At 51.8% G+C, this 15,466-nt stretch overlaps 1 protein-coding gene across 5 annotated transcripts in view; it reads right to left on the reverse strand.

Annotated features, from left to right (window-relative positions):
* Nucleotides 1–15,466, reverse strand: part of ACACB (acetyl-CoA carboxylase beta) — a 114,772-nt gene that overhangs the window by 53,305 nt on the left and 46,001 nt on the right. For all 5 annotated transcript variants that reach the window (XM_040443626.1, XM_040443627.1, XM_040443628.1 and 2 more), the window contains 10 exons: nt 15,034–15,197; nt 13,130–13,280; nt 12,929–13,032; nt 11,595–11,676; nt 9,085–9,230; nt 7,767–7,917; nt 5,627–5,761; nt 4,192–4,338; nt 2,691–2,879; nt 1,184–1,284 (listed from right to left, as the gene is read on the reverse strand). In XM_040443626.1, coding sequence (XP_040299560.1) covers nt 1,184–1,284; nt 2,691–2,879; nt 4,192–4,338; nt 5,627–5,761; nt 7,767–7,917; nt 9,085–9,230; nt 11,595–11,676; nt 12,929–13,032; nt 13,130–13,280; nt 15,034–15,197 — 1,370 coding nt within the window. The remainder of the gene's footprint in view (nt 1–1,183; nt 1,285–2,690; nt 2,880–4,191; nt 4,339–5,626; nt 5,762–7,766; nt 7,918–9,084; nt 9,231–11,594; nt 11,677–12,928; nt 13,033–13,129; nt 13,281–15,033; nt 15,198–15,466) is intronic.

Below are 15,466 nucleotides of genomic sequence, written 5' to 3' on the forward strand. Positions count from 1 at the left end.
GGCTGACTCAGCTGGTACAGCATATGACTCTGGATCTCGGGGTTGTGAGCCCCATGTTGGGTGTAGAGATTACCTAAATAAATAAATAAAATTAAAAAAAAAAAAAAAGAGCTTTGCTATTTATTTTTAACACAGAAAAACCTGCTAGGGAATTTAGCTAACTTAACATTTGTTCATTTTCTTCTAGGTGTTTCTCTGAAGCGAAAGGGTGGGTTTAAAGTTAGCGGTCAAAGTGTTCTGGGGGAGGGTCTCCCCTCCTAGCGCTTGGCTGTGAAACTCTCTTCTTGTGGGGGATCCAAAGATACCCTTTGTCAGGTAGATCCTCTATGAGCAGTCCGAGTCCCCATGAGCCGAAGAGCTTCCTGAAGAGAGGGGCAGCCTCCCAGGGTCCTACCTCTCTGTGCCTCCAGTGGTTTCCAGCAGGTGGTAAATGGGCACAGACTTAATCTCCTCCGGTTTAAAAATGTTTGGATTCTGTCCTTACATGCAAAGCTTTCCTGTGACACAGTTTTCACACAACATGGCCATTCTTCCTGTCATTAGAATAGTTCTTGCTGCTCAATAGCTCCTCAAAATACAAATTCTTGGGGCACCTGTGTGGCTCAGTCAGTTAAGCATCTGACTTCAGCTCACGTCATGTTCTCATGGTTTGTGAGTTCGAGCCCCGTATCGGGCTCTGTGCTGACAGCTCGGAGCCTGGAGCCCGCTTCGGATTCTGTGTCTCCCTCTCTCTCTGCCCCTCCCCTGCTCGTGCGTGCTCTCTCTCTCTCTCTCTCAAAAATAAATAAACATTCAAAACAAAACATAGCCGAAAAAATCTTCATCATCTCTCCTCTGCAATGATTTCAAAACGACAACAATAATCCGTATAGCCCTTTATAAAGCCAACAGAACCACTGTATTCCCACTGTCATATAGTCAAAGCTATCCTAAGTATACACCATGTCATCAGCCCTTTACAAAACTTAATCCACTTGTAACTCAGGATGACTTACTGTGCGTGAAGGGTCTTAAGTCCTATTTTACAACTTGGTGAGCTGAGATCACAGGAGAAAAGGGTCTTGCTTGGAGTTTCTAGGGTTAGGAATAGGTAACCCCATGGGCTGGGTCTTAGCTTCAGAGAGCCCCAGAGTGCCACGTTCATGTGGTGACAACCACACCCCATGGGGGGCCCGGGACTCACCTCTGGACCAGCTGCACGATGCTCTGGGTGTTCATGAAGAACACCTCCCGGTCAGCCTTCCGCTGCAGGGTGGCCGCGTGGCAGTCCAGGATAGTGGCTATCTAGAAGGGCAGACAGGATAGGTCTGACCACTCATCACCATACGATCCGGTCACCTCCAGAAGTCACCAGAAGGACCCACCGTGGGATTCCATGGAGGACCCATTCAAGGCTCATTCAAAAATCGAAAATTTCTTGGGTCACCTGCGTGGCTCAGTCAGTTGAGCGTCCGACTTCAGCTCAGGTCATGATCTCACGGTTCGTGGGTTCGAGCCCCACATCGGGCTCTGTACTGACAGCTCGGAGCCTGGAGCTTGCTTCGGATTCTGTGTCTCCCTCTCTCTCTCTGTCCCTCCCCTGCTCACCCACCCTTCCTCCCTCCCTCCCTCCCTCCCTCCCTCCCTCCCTCCCTCTCTGTCTCAAAAGTGAATAAACATTAAAAAACATTTTTAAAAATCAAAAATTTCAGCTCCAAAGCTCTCTGGCCACCAGCTGTTTGTCCCTCCCAACACATGGCTGGAGGAATTCAAGAGCTTAGAAATGACAACTATCCCATAAAGACACGTGTATTATTCTTCTCCACAAATATGAGTGGTCTGGGAAAAGGGAAGGTAATTTTCAACCCCAGGGAAAATGAAGGTGCTGGGGGGGGGGGGTCTTGTTTTTATAACTAGATTTATGGGTATTAGCATACTGCTTTTGGCAACAAAAATTGTTTTTTTTTTTTTAATTTTTTTTTTCAACGTTTATTTATTTTTGGGACAGAGAGAGACACAGCATGAACGGGGGAGGGGCAGAGAGAGAGGGAGACACAGAATCGGAAACAGGCTCCAGGCTCTGAGCCATCAGCCCAGAGCCTGATGCGGGGCTCGAACTCACGGACCGCGAGATCGTGACCTGGCTGAAGTCGGACGCTTAACCGACTGCGCCACCCAGGCGCCCCGGTATGAATCCCTTCTAACGAGACACGGGCAGGTTCTTCCAAAAGCAAATTGCCTTTAAAATGCGTGATAAAAAAAAAAAAAAAATCAGGCCAACATAGTATTATTAGAGATATTTTATACGACCCTGGAAGGCTTTCCATTATGTAAAAATATCATATACACATCTAGTCCCAAGATGATCACCTTACAGACACCAGAGGAAAGTCAAAGCTACTGTCTTGCAAGAAAAACCCACAACTGCCTCTCTTTCAGCCAGGTCGGATGTGGAAAATGCTCCCTGGATTTGTAGCAACCGCTCACTCCTATTCTGAATCTGAGTTCTATAGAGCGAGGCCCCCTGTGTTCATCTAAACAGTTGTTGGTGTGGAGAAAATAGCGGGGTCCTGCAGAGAAAGGGCTCAAAAGGAAACTCTCAGCCCCCAACACCATGCGTGCTCGATCAGAGGCCACGGTGACCGGGAGTTGAGTTGGTGACCGAGTGGCACCCGGGGGTCCCCTGGTGGGGCCGGGTAGGGGGCACGTACCTGCTGGCTGGGGAACTGACACAGCACCGAGGTGATGTTGCTGGCATACTGAGCCATCACCCTGCGGACCGACTTCTCCACGGGGGCGGGGATGCGGCCCGACACGCTGGTCATGATCTCCTGCAGCTCCAGCAGCGGCAGGGACGGGTGCCGCAGGGTCGTCATGAGTTTCTGCACCCACTCCTTCAGCTGAAGCGGGGACCACAGCGTCAGCCTGAGGCCCTGCGGGTCCTTGGGCAACACCACCCTCCACGAGGCACCCGACACGCACCACCCAGGTCCTGTACTCGAGGAGCCCAAGAGCCAGACGCAGCAGCCTCTAGAACAGTCCCGAGCGGAACGGCCCCCTGACCACAAGGGGAATACTCGGTTTCCCTGCACTCCCCTCTCCATGCAGCCGCCAGCCTGGCATGAGGATATTGCACAAGGCCACACGAAGAGCTCACATCCGAGGACGCTTGCTCAGCGCCAGGCACCGCGCTAAAACTTTTATCTGTACCTTCCCACCGGATCCTCAGAAATAACCCTACAAAGTAGGGATAATCATTATTCCCATTTTATAGTTGAGAAACCTGAAACAGAGAGGCTGACTGAGTTATCCAAAGCCACCCAGCTAGTGAGAAGCAAACTGGGGCCATCAAGCTCCCGAGATGCTTAACAGCGACACGAGGCTGCTTCCAGGGGTCCCAGCAGCTGAAATGTTGACAGTCTCTGAGTGAGAAGGGTAAGAGTGCTGCCACCACAGGGGTTGGGCGGTTTAAAACTGAAAGAACGCACACGCTGGCAAGTGCAAAGGCTAAAGAAGTGTGGCCGTCATGGCGATCACGATTAGACAACACAGCACGGGAGTTAAGAGCACAGACCCTGAAGACAGATGGTCCGTGTTCAAATCCAACCCGATCTTCTTCACGGATGAAACGGGACAAGTTTCTTAGCCTCTCTGTGTCCCAGTTTCCTTACCTGTAAGGTGGAAATAATATCATACTGGCCATAAATACCACTGCACAGTCACCACCACTAAGAGATAGAAGGTGTTATTACTAGTGATGATGAATTTAGCATCGTGGGTCTTGCGCAGAAGCCTGCAAGTGTGAAAACTCATTTCTCTACAGAGTAAGTAGGCCAACGGGCCCCTGGAACGATGAACAACGAACAGAGCGTGTCTCTGACCAAAGCGCCTTCCTTGCTCTCTAAGAGGGGACCCACGTGGACTCCTTTCCTCACGCACAGCTTGAACACTCTCCGGGATGCAACGAACTGAACCACAAAAAAGCAACACAGCTTTCGCAACAGTATGGAAGCAAAGAGAAACGTACACCCGTGTTTACAATCGAAGTGAGGAAGTTCCTGAGAAGAGGTCCTTTGTAAAAACGGAGGACTAGCCGTTTTTCCATTCCCTACTTCGGTAAAGACCTCGGATCTGATGGTTTAAGCCCTCGTGGCTCTTCACAGACCTGCACACGCGTGCAGACTACATACCTATCCTTCGCACATGACCTACCTTTGTGCTAAAAATAGGCTCTGGCAGACAATAGCCATTCATGACGTTGGTCAGGTTTTCCAGGACGTTGTGGAAAACCTGGTGTAGTTTCTCTCCGATGATGGGCAGAGTTTGCTGGGAAGGGAGCTCTCCTGTGAATGGCTCGGCCTGATGAGACACAGCAAGAACCAGAGGTCAAGGACACCTGCCTCCTGAGGGAGACAAGATAAAAACGAGGGGCGAGGCAGATCTACCAATACGCAACATAATTAGGATGAAGCCTCAGGGAAAAAGAACGAAAAAACCCAGAAGACATCGTACTGGAAAGTCAAAATTGCTACATTCACACCCCGATGCTGGCTTCCCAAATCTCCCCCATCGCAAATGCTGTGGTGCCCCCGGTGATTCTGGAGGAGATTAGGTTCTTTTGTTTCACTTTGCTTTCTAATCACGACTATCTATTTTCCCTATTTATTTTCCGTCTTTATCCAATCCCAGACATAAACACCTAGCCGGATGAAAACTGAACGAAACTCTCATGCCGATGTCCCAGCTGTTTGTAAATCACAAACATTTAGCCTTGGAGAACCAAAAAACAAAAAGCTCCCCCCAAGGGTTCACCCTGACCTCACACGCCCATTCATTTAGTCATTCAGTCTACAAATGTCCACTGAATGCCTACTTCGTGCAGCCCTGGGGCCCAGGAGGTTTGGGACGCGCTGTTCTGCTGGCCTGGAACCCTCAGCTTCCTGCCCCTTCCGCTGCCCCACCCCTGTGGGCTCCTCTTGTCCTTTGAGATTAACCAGAGGGTTTCTTCTGCATAGTCTGGGGCTGGTTCTCCAGCTGGGCCCCCACAGCGGGGGCCAAGGGCAGTCCCTCTTCCTGCACTTACGGAGCTGAGCGACACTAATATAAGACGGTAAGAGGAAAACTGGGTGCAAGGTATATAGAAACTCTCTGTACTATCTTGCCAAAATTTTCTGTGAGTATAAAACTAAAAAAATCTATTAAACATTTTTAAAAGGTGGTCCAGAAAGGCCTCACTGCGGGGGGCGGGGGGAGGGTTCAGGGATGACGCTTGAATAAATGTCTACAAGAGGTAAGAGGGTAAGCACTTAAAACATCTGGGGGAAGGTTCTTCTGGGCAAAGGGGGCAGGTTCTAAGTGGAAATCCTGGCGTGTTCGATTAAATGAGGGGGAGAAGAAAAGTGGGTGAAGCCGAAGAAGACAGTGGGGCCACAACTCAGTTGGGGTCTTGTAGGAAGAGCCTGAGTTTGACCCCGAGCCAGATGCGGAGCTGATGGGAGGGGTAGGAGCAGAGGCAGGCAGGCTTCTGTGCCCGTCATGCCGCTGCCGGGGGCCCACAGGGGCGGGACAAGAGTCAGGAGTCTTAAGCCAGCTCGGCTCCCTCACGGGGCAGCGCCAGCCAGGGCGGCTGTGCCGGGGTGCCACATACCGGGCGCACTTTGGAAGGGTCATCGAGCTCCAGCTTGGCCACCACACAGCCTGCTTCCAGCACGGCCCCCGCGCGCTTGATGTACTTCACCCGGCCGCTTTCCTGCACGTTCAGGGTCATGATCATCTTCATCACCTGTTTTGCAGAAGGAAGAGACGAGATGAGCCCGCCAGGACTGGCTGTGTGTGCGTGTGTGACAGCTAGAGTCCCCCAGAACCGGTTTTCTGGAGCAGGTCCTTGGTCATTTAAATAGAACGACTCCCTGAGCAGAGTTCATGTGTAAAGGATGGAGGGAACTGGTACTTGCCAGAAGCCTGTTGTGTGCTAGGCTCGGTGCTGTTCATGAATTATCTCCGTCTGCAAAGGCAGCTGGGAAGGCAGGTGTTTATTGTACCCATTTTACAGGCATGGAAACTGCTTTTTTTTTTTATTTCTTTTTTTTTTTTCTTTTAAGTTTATCTACTTACTTTTGAGAGAGAGAGAGAGAGACAGAGAGACAGAGAGAGAGAGAGAGAGAGAGAGAGAGAGAATCCCAAGCAGGCTCCACACTGCCAGCGCAAAACCCGATGCGGGGCTCAAACCCACCAACTATGAGATCATGACCTGAGCCAAAATCAAGAGTTGGACGCTTAATCGACTGAGCCACCCGGGTGCCCCAGAAACTGATCTTTATTTGTGATGTAAAGCCTCTCTCTTAGAAATACAGTTAAATCATTTTTATGTGGGGGGGGGGGATTAACAGACATATTCCGAAAACATGACCAGCTCCTTTCTTTTTTTTTTTTAACGTTTTATTTATTTTTGAGACAGAGAGAGACAGAGCATGAATGGGGGAGGGGCAGAGAGAGAGGGAGACACAAAATCCGAAACAGGCCCCAGGCTCTGAGCCATCAGCCCAGAGCCCGACGCGGGGCTCGAACTCATGGACCGCGAGATCGTGACCTGAGCTGAAGTCGGACGCTTAACCGACTGAGCCACCCAGGCGCCCCTAGTGACTGGCTCCTTTCTTAAGGGCAGTGAGAAAACCCTCTGGGGAACACTCGGTGGCAAGAAGAAAGGGCTCCCAGCACAGTCACCAGCCCCTTTGACTGGCCTGACGGTCTGCCAACACAGACACGACGAGTTTTGCCACCGTGGCGTGGGCTGCAGGCAGCCGGCACTGTGACCCTTTAGGTCAGCAGCTCACAGCCTGGGCGCCCGAGACAGACCTGGGCTGGAGCCCAGCACCCCACCCATCGCTCCGTGACCTCTCCCAGGTGCCTTGCCCTCTCTGAGCCTCACTCTCCTCAACCATAAAATGGAAGACAGCCACGCCTCACAGGCCTCTTGAGTAACCAGGATTACTCGAGGAGCCTGGCACATGGCGGGAGGTCAGCACGGACCACCTCCTACAGCCGCCGCATTTTCACTGCCATCATCGTATTATTTACCGTGGCAGCGTGGCATGGAGGCCAGGTGTGAACCCTAGCTAGCTCTGTGTGACCTTGAGTGAGTTCCTCGGCCTGCCTGGGCCCGTTTCTTCATGTGTCATGTGGGAATCCTCTCTGTGCCCATCTCCTATGACTGTTGCCGGAAAGATTACAGAAGGTAATTAAAGACACGTAAAATGCCCACAGTAGCACCTGCCACAGGCAAGCACTTTATAAGTGTTGGCTTGCGGCTTGTTAAGTCATCACCGTCATTATTATTAATCAGTTCTTGGGGCACCTGGGTGGCATAGTCAGTTAGACGTCTGACTCTTGACTTCAGCTCAGGTCATGAGCTCACAGTTCGTGAGTTTGAGCCCCGCATCGGGCTCTGTGCTGGCAGCGTGGAACCTGCTTGGGATTCTCTCTCTCCCTTTCTTCTCTGTCCCTCTCTCACTTGTTCTCCTGTCCTTCTCTCAAAATAAGTAAAAATGAGCTTTAAAAAAAAAATCAGTTCTCACGCGTTCCTGCAGAGTGTACATTTTGGAGGTTTTCCCTTTGAACACTGCAGAGAATTTGGGCCGAACCCCACATACTGGCTCTCTGAGGAGGTCAGCAGGTGGCAGCCCAGGGGAGAGGTGTAGACTGGATGATGGCGGATGGTCCTCCCTTGGGGAGTGGGGGGAGGGGAGACCCGGCTGCAGCCTCACCCCAGGGGCGGGCTCTGTGCTCACCTCCATCTCCGCGTAGCTGCTCCCAGCCTCGACGTGGCCCCCGTCCTCCACCGTGTACTGTATCAGCTTCCCGGCCGAAGGGGACCTCAGGACCGTGGGATCGTTCTCCTTCTCAAACACACAGGTCTTGTTGCCAATGGTAACACGGTAACTGGGAGGGAGAACGGGCGGGCAGGCGGGTAGATGGGGAGGACCATCCACCCCGCATGCCCAAGTCAGGCTTTGGACGGTATCTCCCCCTCCCTAGAAGCAGCCATGAGCACGACCCTGCACGTGGTCTGTTGGATTCCAACTTTCCCAAATGCTAGCCTTTGACGGTTACGGCGGAGACAACTGGGAATGAAGCGGGTGAGCAAAAGGTGTGACCCTTTTCTGGCTGAAAACAAGTCCCTTTTACTGATAGAATTCTAACAGGCACAGAGAACGCAATCAATATTATTCGATACATAGTTACCAATGGTAAGTCTTCGCCTTACAACCGAACTGGGGAGAGTATGCCCCCGGGGGGAGCCTATAATAACCTTGAACATTCCTGGCAGACAGAACATGGCTGAAAAAGAGGTAATAAAACAGTGCTCTGGCTGGGGCGAATCCAGTCTGCCTTCTTCCAAAACTTCGAAGGTTGGGAAGGGAGACAACTCTCTAAGCGGAGCTTTCGCAGGCACTGGGCCTGACTCCCCTCGGCTGGAGCGGGAGAGGGGGTCTGTACTGCCTGCTCGTCAGGGCTGGTCCGCATTTCACTGTATGAGCTCAGTGTGGTCAGCTGCATCGGAATAGGAGGGTCTTTGGGTCTATCTCGTGATGCCCCCCCTGCTACGTGCTTCCTGGGTCTCCTTGCTGTATTTCACCCACTCACGTGCACAGAGACCTTTCCTGCCACTTCTGCTTGTTTAATGTGTCACATCCGCCAACAGGCTCCATGGGTCGTGACCACGGTCTCATCCCAGCACCTAGCTCCGTGCCTGGTACGAGGAGCCGTTGCCCTAACTGGACGGCTGCTTCTCCTCCAAGCCTGCGCTCAGCCCGGTGTGGGCACCGCAGCTCAGACAAGGGGCAGCTGACACACTGTCGCACGCCTCGCAGGCCACGGAGCTGGGAGTCGCATCCCATCCGGCTCTGAACCCCACTATGTCACTAGAAACGGGCGTCCTGGGAGCCTCCCCCCAAAAGTCTGCCAGTTGGTGGATTTCCAGCCAAGAGATTAACCTCTCCACGGGCCCCAGAATTTACTGGAAACGGTACTTTACCGAAGACTCTTGGGCTGCACACAGCTGGCTTTGTATTTTCAACCCGTGGCTCTGTGTACCCCGCCATGTACCTGTCAACCTCTTCTTTCATGTAGGTGGTATAGCTGTTGCCATTGTAGGACAGCAGTAACCCGCCGTCATTCAGCCGGTGGGCGTCGATCTCGATGTGACAGCCGTTCATGATCAGGACGAACATGGTCAGAGATTGCCGGGCCACCTGTAGGGACAGGCTCAGTGTCCCTGCCCAAATTCAGGAGGCCCGCTTGTCCCTGGGTGCCAGGGCGCCACGAGCAAGGGCTAGCGTCCACGGTGGGAGTGCCACGGTGGACGTTTGCAATCTCTCCAGTCTCGGCCCTCATTCGCCCCCAGGGAGCCGCTGCTGGAGCTGCAGAGGGCCCGCGTCAGTGTGCCACACTTGTCCCCTGGGTGGCCTGATGGCCACTGGCTACAGGCGGAGTTCCAGCCTGGCCACATCCCCACCAATCGCTTGCCCTTCCGATTCCTGTCTTCAAGCATCAGCCCCATCAAGCAGGGCCACCCTGAGTAGCAAAGAGATGCGGTGGGGGTCTCGCCGGGAGCGAGGCAGTCCTGGAGACTCCAGCAGTGACCAGGACTCTGTCCTCCTCAGACCCGGCTCTGCCCGGGGGCACACCGGACATTTGGGACACTCGAGAAAGGCACAGGTGGCCAGGCCCTGACCTCAGCTCTGTACTTCAACCGGACATACTAGCCCTCGGTTCGACGTGAGTGCTCTCTCTCAGAGCACGAAACACCCTAAAGAGCCCTTGACCCGTAAAATATTCATGTGGACACAAAAGGTATTAAGAAGTATAGGAATGTCTATTGCAACACTATTCGTGGCAACAGGAAGACTGAGAAACTAGCCATCTAACGACCTTGCGACGGAACACTCTAGACCAGCACTGTCCAACATGGCCGCCCCTGGCTAGGCTGGCTATTTACATGTAAATTAATTTCACTTAAAAAAAAAAAAAAGGAAAATTTAGTTCCTCGGCACTCAGTAGATACAGGTGGCCCCATACTGGACAGCACAGATACAGAACATTTGCCTTCCTACGGAAAGTTCTACTGGACAGCATTAGAGACAACAACCTGATATAAGAAGCCTTGTTACTAACAGGGGAAAACATCATGCCGTAATAATATCAAAGCAGTAAAACAGTATTTGCACCATGATCTCAATGTGCAAAATCGATGCCCAAGGGGAAAAGAATTTTGAAGAGATTTGCTAAGACGTTAATAGGGATCATCGCCTTCCGGAGTCAGCACCTGAAGGGCTTGCTCTTTTGATGTTTTGTGCTTGTTTGAAACTTTTGACTTTTATGCAATAAGCATGTGCCATATTTAAAAATCACACTGGGGGAACCAGGGCCCCCAGAATAGCCAAGCAGCATGGAGGGGTAAAAAGTGGTTTTATAAGCACGCCCGCACGGATAACACGCTCGTTTGGCTGAACTAAACCTGAAAAACCCCAAAGTTGGAAGCGTAAAGTGCTCAGTGATCTTAAAGATAAGATAACAGAAAATAAATATTCTGCCTCAAAAGTTGACTCAAGTTCGGTTATCCTTTCCCTCCCTAAAGGCCGCCTTAGCTTCTTGGGGACACTTTGGCCCTGCAGGTCACCCGGACTCAGAACGAGGGCCTGACCCTGTGACTGCACATCTCAGAGACTCCCTGATAGTCTCTGCTGAATTGACCTCGGGTGCCCCAGCAAGGGTAACCGGATACTTCTGAAGGGACAGCCACCCCGAGTAACCTTCAGGAAAGTCCTGAAGGTGGGCCAGGGAGAGATTAGAAAGCCACACATTGACCTTCGGTGCAGAGCTGGCCTCACCAGCCCTGTGGAAAGGGACCCACACACTATGCCAGCTCAGCACAGGTCCTGCTCATGCTCTGTACTGGACTGGATATCATCCCCCCAAATTCATGTCCTTCCTGGCACCTCAGAATGTGGACCTTATTTGGAAATAGTGTCTTTGCAGGTGTAACTACTTGAAAGAGGTCCTACCGGAGGAGGGTGGGCCCTAAATGCGATCTGACTGGTGATTTTCTGAGAAGAGACCCAGTGCAGAAGGAAGACACTGTGAACACATACCCACATGCAAGGCGGTCATATGAAGCCAGAGGCATAGACCAGGGTGACAGTCTGCAGACCGGGGAATACCAAGGACCACCCACAACCATCAGAAGCTAGGAAAGCATGAAACAGATTCTTTCCTGGAGACTTCAGAGAAACAGGGCCCAGTGGACACCTGGATTTTAGACTCTGGCCTCCGGAGTGCGAGACATAACCTTTCTGTTGTCTGAAACCACCAGCTTACAGTACTTTGTTACTGCGGCCCCAGGACGCTAACACATGCTCCGTCGTACCTTGTGCCTATCGCTCAAGTCTGTGCATTCTGAAACCCAAAGGGCCTAGGTTTCAAGATCACAGGACTGCCTGGGGCGTCCCGGGACCCAAGCATGAGCAAGTCCACTCCGGGCATGGCTCACTGCAGAAATAAAAACTCCCACCAGCCTCCAGAGTGTTGGAGACATCCGAGAAACCCGGGGCCTTCACCTTGACAATGTACTTAACACCATCATAAATTAATTCCACATCCATGATGTTCAGCAGAGAAGCGGCAGGAAGGACCTGGCCCCTGAAAGAGAAGACAGACTCATGGTCAGCTGGGGGAATGAACGAGAACTCTGCAGCCGTCCTCTGGATTCGAACCAATCACTCAGCTCTTTGCCTTGCCTAAGCATCAACCCACCTGGCTGTACTAAAAAAGCTAAAACTGATGAAAAGGCAAGGAAACTGACATTCCTCAGAACTTAAGGAAACAGCACTTACTCAAGGATGAGAAATTTCCAGAGGGCTTCCCAGGAAGCAAAATTCATAATGCTTGTTCTTGGAAAAACTCCCCATGTGGGAATCCTGCCGCCTGCTTATGAAAGAAACTGGGTGCACGCACTGAGATTCTATTACTGTTCGAAAGCATGATAACCAAGCGCTAAAATCTATTCTCTTTTAAAATTTTTTTTTTTGTAGTTTCATTTGCCTATCACAATGTTTCTCCACGAGGGGTGACTCCAGCCTCTACTCTAGGACATTTGGCAATGTCTAGAGATGTCTTTGATTGTCACGACTTCTGGCGTTGTGAGAGGGTGGGAGGACACTGGGGATGGAGGGCCAGGGATGCTGCTAACTTCCCACAGTGCACAGGACAGCCCTTGCAATAAAAAATGAATCCGCAGTAAAAACTGAATCAGCTCAGGGGCGCCTGGGCGGCTCAGTCAGTCGAGCATCCGACTTCAGCTCAGGTCATGATCTCACGGTTCATGAGTTTGAGCCCCGGATCGGGCTCTGTGCCAGCAGCTTGGAGCCTGGAGCCTGCTTCAGATTCTGCGTCTCCCTCACTCTCTGCCCCTCCGTGGCACGCACTCTGTCTCTCTCTCCCTCAAAAAATAAACAAACATTAAAAAAAAAAAAAAAAAAAAAAAAGAACTCAAAACATCAAGGGTGCTGAAGCTGCGAAATCCTGGCCCATTCTAACAGTGAGCGACCTGGCCCCTTCCATTTCACTAGTCACCGTCTGATTCGGGCGAGGGACCGGAAAGCACATTTGTAGAGGTGACCTATACCCTGCTTTGCTTCTCAAATCCACCTTCTTTCTGAACTCAGGTATTATGACGTCGCTTGCACAAGTCAGCATGAATAAGCACCCCTCTGTCTGCTGCCTTGAGGATCCCATCCCCGGCGACTCTCCTCCAGGGCAGACTCAGTTCAGGCGAGGGATTTCAGAGGCAAGCAAGGAGGAGGGATTCCCTAACTGCCTGGGGGCTGGTCATCGCCTTCCTCACCACTAACGCGCATCCCACAGGGGGAAAAGAATTACTATCGTGCCCTACCTTTCCAGCGAGTGTAAGAAATCCGTCATGCAGGTTCTGAACATCACATCGGCCACGTTCAAGGCTCCACACACCACCCCAAGCATGATATCTGGCTTCTCAGCCTAGGAAAGACTCCACGCTTCAGTGTCGGTGGTGACCGAGCCCACGAGGAGCCGGGGGCTCCACGACCCCGAGGGGAGAAGCATGCAGCCCCCCCACCTGCACTTTCTCAGCGATGAGGTGATCCAACCACCCTGTGTCGATGTCATTGTTCTGGAAACGCTCGGTCTCCAGCAGGTTAATGAGATACTCCACGGTGGTCCTGAAGTCGCCCCGGATGGACAGCTCCTTCAAAGCCACCACCATGTTCCTTGAGGGGAAAGGCACATTGATTGTTTTCCAAATTAATATACCGGCCAACAGAGTTCCTGCGTGCTTCTCAGAGAGCCAGAGTAGCACAGTTGAGAGAGGGGGGCCTGAGTCCAATGGCCCAGGTGTCAATCTCGGCTCCAGCATTTACTGGTCAGGCAATCTTGGGCAAGTGGCTTAACCGCTCTGGGCCTCAGTTTCCTCATCTGGAAAATGGGGAGATAACTCTGACTTCCAACGGGTGCTTGAGGATTAAAGTGAGACAATCCATAGAGAGCACACAGTCACCGATAAAAAAAAGGTCGGCTGCTACCAACAGGATTAATTACCGTGATGGTAATGATTATTAACCACGGCCAGTAGCTCTGCCTCTCTCCGGCCAGCCCTAATTCAAATCCCCAGCACCCAGGGCAGCTGCTTTGCTGGGTATGCACGGGGTGGGCCTACGGACGGCCAACGCTGTCCCTCCACTGAGGGGGTGGCGGTCACCCATCCACCCGTGCTTGGTTGGTCACCACCTCCCATCTCCCAGAGGGGTGGCCTTCCCCCAAACAGGGCTCCAGTCCAAAGGGCTGACACCCCTACTCCCTATGAAATCACAGGGAGAGTGTTGGGCACCAGAGAAAGAGGTGGGATTAGAACAATTCTCTTCCCGGGAGGGAGCTTTGATATCTGACATTGGTGTCCCAGCGTGCATTCAGCAGGTGGAGCAAAGGGGCAAATCACAAGCCCAGTTCGGGGGGGAGAGAAAATACACAAGATGCACTAAGATCGAATGAGGGTGTCAACAGTCTACGGAAGGTCAGCTGTGGCACCAGAATCTGCATGTACGAGACAAGCTACCGGGCTCAAGGGTGACCCACTCGTTCCAATTTGCTCAGGACACGCCCAATTGTAGCCGTGAGAAATCCCAAATCCTAGGAAAGCCTCAGTCCTGGGGGAACTGGCACCCTTGATCCCCGCCTCCCCCGCCCCGCACCGGACTCTGGCGGCCATAAGAAATGCTGAAATTCTTCCCTCTGAATTCTGTTGAAATGGATCCTGGTCATTCACAGCGTGGGACACGCAAGCCACAGGCCGTGTGCATCGGCATGGGCTGGGATGGCTGGCCTTCCTCCTCCCCCTTCAATTTTACACCCAACGTGGGGCTCGAACTTAACAACATTGAGATCAAGAGTCACATGCCACGCCCACTGAGCCAGCCAGGCACCCTGATTTTAATGTCTTTGAGACAGAATGACTGCAACGTCTTCGGGACTTTTCACTCTCAAGGACAGTTATTCATGCACACGAGAAGGTTTAATCACAACGTGAGCTGGTTTTTACCTCTCTGCGCTCGGGGCAAGGCAGGAGGAATTATAAGATGTGGGTATTTCGGGATTCGGGAGCCCCTTTGTCAAGGGGCGTTTCTCCAGGACCTACGTAAAAGGTTTGTATCTAAAGAAGTCCCACACACATCTTTTTTTTTTTTTTTTTTTTTTTTTAAAGCTACAGTACTTGGCACCTTTTATATGCGACCTGTAATGATCCCAAGACCAAAATGCCCTTGGTGAGCTCACTGGCCTTTACGGATCTCGGACACAGGAAGAGGGCAGACTTCGCTCTTGGATTTTTAGCAAAGGGTATTTGACACAGGGTCTGCCCGGTGATTCGCCTCCTTTATCTCCTGGTGCCGCTGCATCTGAAGCCACAGGCTAACTTTTAGTTTCCCGAAGAAAGGAGGGAAAGGAGGAGGGAAGGAGGGAGATACTGACGAAATGGCCTCTTCCCGGTTCTCTCCCCAGGAGAAGCAGTGCCCGAACTGGGAATCCGCAAATTCATGTAAGCCTCCAGTAGCAGCCACGCTGAAATAACCCCACACATTCTTGTTGCTGCGGAAATTCAGTTCCTGAACCGTTCCGGAGCTTGGCTTAAACCCCTGGAGCCCGGGCAGAAAAAGCAAAACGGAGGAAAAAAAAAAAACAAAAAAAAAAATCGTCACTCCGGCCAAATGTGCATCAGAATTAAATCCTAGGAAAACCCAAGAACACCCATCACAACCAAAAGCTTAGCGTCATCAACAGAACATTGATATCTCCCGCCGCAGGTGTGGGTGTATCTACCCTTGGGCGTACCTACGTCCGCAGGTCAGTGCACGCAGGTAATCTCTACTTTAAAAAAAACTATAAAAATAAATAACCCAGTTGG

Source organism: Herpailurus yagouaroundi, unplaced genomic scaffold, assembly GCF_014898765.1.
Source record: "Herpailurus yagouaroundi ecotype Mexico unplaced genomic scaffold, PumYag 191, whole genome shotgun sequence".
Taxonomy (NCBI): domain Eukaryota; kingdom Metazoa; phylum Chordata; class Mammalia; order Carnivora; family Felidae; genus Herpailurus; species Herpailurus yagouaroundi.